The 7,143-nt window shown below is 45.5% G+C and overlaps 1 protein-coding gene across 1 annotated transcript; it reads left to right on the forward strand.

Annotated features, from left to right (window-relative positions):
* The first annotated feature begins 4,133 nt into the window (after positions 1-4,133).
* LOC137839443 (uncharacterized) lies at positions 4,134-4,709 on the forward strand. Its single transcript, XM_068648558.1, has one exon. The coding sequence runs from the start codon at positions 4,134-4,136 to the stop codon at positions 4,707-4,709; it is 576 nt and encodes a 191-aa protein (XP_068504659.1).
* Positions 4,710-7,143: the final 2,434 nt, after the last annotated feature.

Genomic DNA, 7,143 nt, shown 5'->3' on the forward strand with positions numbered 1-7,143 from the left:
CACGTCATCACAACCGATGACCTGGTCAGTACACAAGCCCCCTAGTCTTGAGCTGCGACTTGTTCAGCGAAAAGGCTATACAGTTAAATTTCCGGCGACCTACGTGGCCTTGCGCGTTGGCGCTCATTCTGTTCATCGATTTGACACTTCACCAACCCCCTTCGGTCGCTCGACACGTGGACGTATCAACGACCATAATTCCGCGACGCTTGCGCTTCTCGCAACGTTCGAGATTCTTCAACCTTTAAACACTTCGCACCACTTCACTGTTTCATCATCTTCTTCCTTACTCCAAACTCTCGAAACACCTCAGCAAGCGCTTCGACTCCCTCGATCTCCATCTTGCCAAACACCTTTTTTATCATCAAAAGGTAACTTTTTTGTCACTCCCACTGATATTTGTTGCATTTTAATCGGTTTGCATCATCCATTAACTGTCTGGTGCATACGTTGTGGGATGTTTTTGTTGGGTTTAATAGTGCCAAAGTTCAAGAGGGGGGGGGGGTGAATTGACCTTTTAAAACTTTCTCGCAGAAATAATGTTTAACACAGTTTACAGAAAATAAATCGATTTATGTGAAAATGAACAGATTTATTTCAGCACTGTTTTTGTTTGAAAAGCGTTTATACAGCAAGGTTAATCACAAGATTATGCAGATATATTTTCCAGATGCACACACACTGATATTAGATTTGAAAAAACAGTGAAACACAAAACAACAAACTTCAATTTCAAGTAAATGATTAAGGTTTGATTGAAAACATGCCAATTAATTGTGTAACCTTTACAATCAACCTGTTCCAGTGACTTTTAAAAAATTATAAGTGTTATTCTTGAAACACACAGTTTTCCAGAAATTAAGAACAGTGAATCACAGAACAGCAAGCTTCAATTTTAAGCAATTGTTTAAGGTTCAATTAATAGCTTTGACAATTTCTTGAGCAACCTATCACAATCAATTTGTTTAAGTGGCTTTTAACAAATTTTATATGTTCTTATCTGACTCAAACAACTTTTCCAGAAATTAAGAACAAAATGAAACGAGCCCAAAAAAAACAGATTTATTAATGAATGAACAGATTTATTTCTTTGCTGTTTTATCAATTATGCAGAAACTTAATTGCAGAGATTGAGAGAGAATGAACACAGGGCAGTTATACTGGTTCACTCAACTGAGCTACATCCAGTCTTCACCTAAAACCAAGGTGAAATTCACTAAATCACAATACAAACAAACACAATTCCCACTGTTTTTGAAACCTACAAGAACTTAGGTACTCTTGCTGAAAAAACCTATTTCAGCTCACACACACTCTTCAAGAAAACCTATCAAGAAGAGTGTTCAACCAAACTATTACAAGAAATGAGAAGTGAAACGACTACACCTGATTGAGGATACAAAGATCTGCCTTAAACCAGTAGACAAGATTGCTAGAACAGTAGCAGCACCTCACACCAAACTTTTGGAACCAAACCAAGAACAAGCACTTTGTGATTTTGGAAATCTTTGAAGAACAAATGCTAATCCTTTGTAAACTCTTAATTCTCTGCTGTCAAACTTGTTTTTGCAAATGTATGAACGATGTTTAAACTCAGAAACAAGTTTTCATTTTATAGAAAACCAACTTATAACAGAATTTTGAAAAACAGTTAAAGCTGTTATAAAATGAACAGATTGAAAATAAAATGAACAGATTTATTTTCAAAAGCAGTTAGAGAATTTGTTAAGTGAGGAGACTTAGTCAACCATTCTGGTGCAGAGATAAAACTGAAAAACGTTTAAGCTAGATATGGCACCAGAGACAAAAAGAATCTATTCATTTACAGGTGAACAAATTTATTTTTCAAAACGATAACAGAAAAGCTTAACTGTTTGAAACACAGTCGTTTTGAAAGATAGAAGACTTAGTCAAAATACATGATGCACAAAATCTAATTTTCACAAGACTTAGCAAAGGCATCAGTGTAAAAATGAATCTGTTTATTTAGAAAAGAACGGATTTATTTTTATGCAGTAAACGTGTTTTTTGTAAAACATGTGAAAAATAGTTTAAGAAAACTTATGCTTGTTCTTATCACATGGCCAGTGGTTATGAGGTGAGTTACTCAGCAAAAAGCCCACTCTTAGACAACCTCTAAGCACTACCTAAGACACACTTAAAGCAAAGCAAAATACACATGAAATGTACATAGAAGTCTTCATCAAACACAATCTTGAAGGGACAACAACCATCTTCAACAATTTTCTCTGTTTTGCTTTTCCTTTTCTGCGTTTAGGGTTTCTAGACCCTTTCTCTGCGAGCCCCCCCTTGTTTCTTCTGTCGAGTCTCTCTGCTTACGAACTCTCATATCTTCCCATTCGTCTTCTTGCAGCTTCTTCGATGGCTCGCTCCAAAAATTACACCAAACCCTCCTCCATCTCCTCGCAACCCTCCGGCGAACACCCGTAGGGCAAACCCTTCCTCCTCGTGCGACCCTCCAAGGGACCCTAACGTCCCTTCGAGCCAGGTTGTGAGACCCGCGCCTTCTCGACACAACCAAGCGCAGCCAAACCCACCTCACACCACCGCAGCTATGAGGCCCCTTCCCAACTACAAGCAACTATATCCGTGGGCCTCCGCAACCCTGCTGGGTGAGACTTCATCCATCAACTCTGACCGCGATATCCTCCGTCTCAAGAAAGGTGACCAAACTCACCTTTCTTTCAGCAAGGAACACGATGACAAGGTATCTGGGCATCCTTGTCTTCCTGGTGAGCCTATCTGCACTGATAACCAGGGGAGCGACGACGACCCCTTCTGCTTCATCTACGCAACAATGTTCAAGAAAGTCAAGCTCCGATTCCCCTTCACCCGCTTTGAGAGGGAGCTCCTGACTGAACTCGACATAGCCCCCTCCCAGCTTCTTCCCAACAGCTGGGCGTTCGTCCGGGCCTACCAAATCACTTGTGCGCACTTGGGACATCCGACCTCAGTGGACGTGTTCCTCTATCTGTTCGAGGCCAAGAACCCGGGCAATCGTTTATGAGTTAGCCTCAACGGGGTCGCTGGAAGGTCTATCCTTTCCATATTCCAGCAATCTTATAAGGACCGGAAGGGAAAATTCGTTCGCGTTCGCTGCAACGACCGAGGCCCCTCCCTCCTCGACGGGTTTCCCTTGTACTGGGTGAACAAGGGAAAGAAAGAGTCGAGCTTCAGGAAGGCCAGGGAGCCAGAAAAAATGGGGGAGCTCGACAAAGATTTGTGCAACTTCTGGAAAAGAGTTGCCTCTTCCAACGTGACTCTGCCTACTTCCTCCACGAGTTTCACGAAGGCCAGCTGCATGTTCACATAGGTTTGTCCTTAAGTCCTTGAGTTCCCCTAGTTTACACTTGCATCGCCCTGTCTTTACTTTGATGTTGCTGTTCTGATTTGCGTATGGTTTTAACTTTCCCCATGCATTGTCTTACACTGCTTATCTTCCTGTGCATTGTTAACTGCCGAATTTTTGTGCTGGTTGGTAACTGTTGGCCTCTTTATGCAGATATGATGCTGGGGAAGGATAGGATGGCTGAGCTACGCTCTATAGCCAAGCTCCACAACCTTGCGGCGGGCTCCCAAACTGTTCCGAACTCTGTTGCAGAGATCGCCGCTGCCCAAGGCCAATCTCCGCCAGTCGGCCCACCCGCTGTCGCTGCTCTTCCAGCCCCCCAGAGTAAGAAACTACCACTCAAAAAGGCTAAGAGGAAAGCCCCCAGGGTGGTGTCGGACGAAGAGGCAGACGAAAGCACCGAGGACGGGCTAATATGAAAGAGGAAGAGGAGAGCTGCGATCGAGCCCCCAGCAACTGAGAGCGTTGCCCCAGACTTCATCGAGAACCCCCCAAACACCTCCACACGTTCGAGTCCGCTGGGAACGTTCTTGCTTCAAACGCCTTAGTTGCTGAAGCTGTGCTTGAACATCTTGCCGATACGCAAGCCTCTTCTCAAGCTGCCGAAGAACTTCCTACCTCACCACCACGCCTCGAGACTCCCCTTGCCATCTAACCTTGCGATGGTGGTGGTGAGCACCAACCCCCACCTCCTCCTCCAACATCGGGCCTCCTAGCTTCCCTCCAAGAAGCCTTGAGAACTTTCAACGTGCGCCTACACGCCATGGCCGACGAATGCCTCCCTCAAATTGTCGCCGAAGGGCTGACAGGCTCCTTGGAGAAACTTGAGCTCGATTGCCGCATCCATCAAGAGGTGGCAAGCACCGCGGGAGCCGAGGCCGAGAAAGTCAAGTGCGACATGATGATGCAAGGCCTAGAGTTCTCGCGGGTCGAGAACGCTCTCAACGAAGAGCTCCGAAGCTTGCGTAAGGACAAGAAAGAACTGCACAAGAAGCTGCACGACAAGCTTCAGGACGCCGTTGAGCTGGAGAGCAAAACCGTTCCTATGAGGAAGCGAATCGTGGAGCTGGAGGAGGCCCGAAGGTCCGACGCGGAGCAGATGTCCAAACTGGAAAAAAGGTCGACCGAGCGGGAAACTCTTTTGGGCAAGGTCGAGCAAGATCGGGATAAGGCATCCAAAGATTTGAGTGAGACAGTTACCGAGCTTGCCCGAGTTCGTGAGGAGAACAGCGGGTTCACGCAAAAGATCAACGAGCTTCAACTTCAAATCACCTGGGTTCGTGAAGAGAACAACGGGTTCAAGACAACGATCGACGAGCTTCAGCTTGAGGCTGCCTAAGTTCTTACTTCCAGCTTTGGAGCGGCTTTGGAGCAGTTTGCTTGCAAATTCCCCGATCTCGACCTCTCTGAGTTTTCAGTGTACAATAAAGTGGTGGATGGCAAAAGCATGCCTCCAACTTAACTGCCCCCATCTGCCACTTCAATTCTATCACCTTGAAACCTCTCGTAGTTAACTTTGATTTCTATGTAATGACTTTCGTTATGCTCAAACTGTCTGATATTCATGTGTATATGTATCTATGGTCTTCTAGTTTATCTGTTGTGCGATCAACTAGCTTGACTGGCTGGCTTTTACTCAGCCCAATTAACTTAACACAAACTGGCACTTAGTTCTCTGGAAATTAACTTAACTTAAACAAAACGGTTAGTCTGTAGCAATAACGTTTAACGCGAAACCACTTACTTGGCAATAAGGGCGTGGGTCGATCTTAATATCTGCAATCTCATTCGCCCGATCTTCCGAAGGACAAGCGTATTTCTACGTTATCCCCAAAAACTTCGCTGATCTGGCTCTCGCCGCGTAATGTTATTTCTGTTTCAATCCTAAGCCATGGGTTTTCAGCAATGTCGTTTTCCTTTAACTGCAAATGTCCCCTGCGGGGCCATCACATGACTCCACCTTTGCTCATCTGGAAGGAGAGGTGCCTTCCAGATCTCCCTCTACCTTCCTCGGGTTCTTAACCTGAGTTAGCTTAAATCATTGTTCCCTCATCTGGGGGTAGAGCTGCCTTTTTTGATCCTTCTCTACCTCCCTGAGTTTTAGAACAATGATTTAGGTGGTGAGGTGTCCTCTGCGAACTTCCCCCAACCACCCTTTAACTTCTAATTTAGCTGGTCTTACTAGGTCAATATTGGTGTTTCACTCAAGGGGAAAGGAGTTTTTCTCCAACCCTCCTTTCCCATACTTAAGATTATTAACACCCGTTACTTTTCAGCTTCATCTTGCCTGAACTCACTCGAGGGTGAAAAGGACTTTTTCTGATGCCTCGACTTGCCTAGGGGTTACATCTCCTCCCCCCTTCGGTGCGTTGAGGGCTTTCAACTTGCCTCAATTTGCTTACGCAAAGAGGTCTTGTGATCTGCTCTTGCCTGTACTCGCTCAGGGCGAGGAGGGCTTTAATCTTTTCTCGCCTACACTCGCTTGAGGCGAGGAGGTCTTTTTGATCTCTTTCTCGCCCACACCCGCTCGAAGCGAGGAGGTCTTTTAAATCTTTTTCTCGCCTACACTCGCTCGAGGCGAGGAGGTCTTTTTAAATCTCTTTCTCGCCTACACTCGCTCAAGGCGAGGAGGTCTTTTAAATCTCTTTCTCGCCTACACACGCTCAAGGCGAGGAGGTCTTTTAAATCTTTTTCTTGCCTGGTGGCGGTCAGAAAATTTAATACTCGTGCCTCCGATCGCTGGGTGGCGGTGAAGACTTAAAACTTAAACTTGCACCTCCGATTGCCGGGTGGCGATGAAGGTTTAAAACTTCATGTTTCGAAAATTTTGTACTGGATGCATGCGATTTGGATTAACCATTGTTTAAAACTACACAAGGGCAATAAAATCTCTCCCCACAAGCTTGAAAAACAAACAGCATGCAAACTTAATAACTGGGAAGCTTCGATAAACATCGAAACCTTCTTTATTGGGTGGCCTCATTAAAAACCCTCCTTAGGAAAAAAAGAGTGCCCCCTTGAAAAATTGTTTAAACTGATACATCTTAAATTGTTCGAGTTAATTGCTACTTACAATGCCTTAACTGTAGTAAAACTTGAGATGGGTGGCGTTCCAAGTGCGAGGAATCGCCCCTCCTTCCAGCGTCTCCAAGCGGTAGGCGCCGTTCCCGAGTGCTTCGGTTATTCTGAATGGTCCTGTCCACTTGGGTGACAATTTGTTCTCCATCTCGTACTGGTGGGCCTTCCTCATCACCAGGTCGCCATCTCTGAACTGCCTCAGCTTTATCTTGGAGTTTTACTTACGCTCAACTCTTCTCTTTACTGCTTCGGCCTTCACCCGTGCTTCACGTGCGGGTGTTCCACGGAAGCAAACACCTGTTGTGTCCTGATGTCCCTCGCACAACTTCTTCAACAGGTGGCTTGCGAACTGAGTCCCATTGTCTGATACTAGACGCTTGGGTACGCCAAAACGACACACAATATTCTTCCACATGAAACTCTGGATTTTGTGCCCGGTGATCTGCGCTACTGGTTCTGCCTCAATCCATTTCGTGAAGTACTCGATCGCCACAACCAGATACGTCATTTGCCTGATCGCCAACGAGAAGGGTCCCAGAATGTTGATTCCCCACGTGTGGAACAGCCAGGGGCTGTAGATTGACTTCAACTCTTCTGGGGGCGCCTTGTGCCAATCGGCGTGCTGCTGGCATTGCTTGCAACGCTGGGCATATCTCTTGCAATCTTCCCTCATTGTGGGCCAGTAATAACCTGCA

The sequence above is a fragment of the Phaseolus vulgaris genome, chromosome 3 (assembly GCF_000499845.2).
Source record: "Phaseolus vulgaris cultivar G19833 chromosome 3, P. vulgaris v2.0, whole genome shotgun sequence".
NCBI lineage: Eukaryota > Viridiplantae > Streptophyta > Magnoliopsida > Fabales > Fabaceae > Phaseolus > Phaseolus vulgaris.

Bases quoted from the DNA above. Each gene is read 5' to 3' on its own strand.
- LOC137839443 (XM_068648558.1), top strand. From the start codon at position 4,134: ATGGCCGACGAATGCCTCCCTCAAATTGTCGCCGAAGGGCTGACAGGC.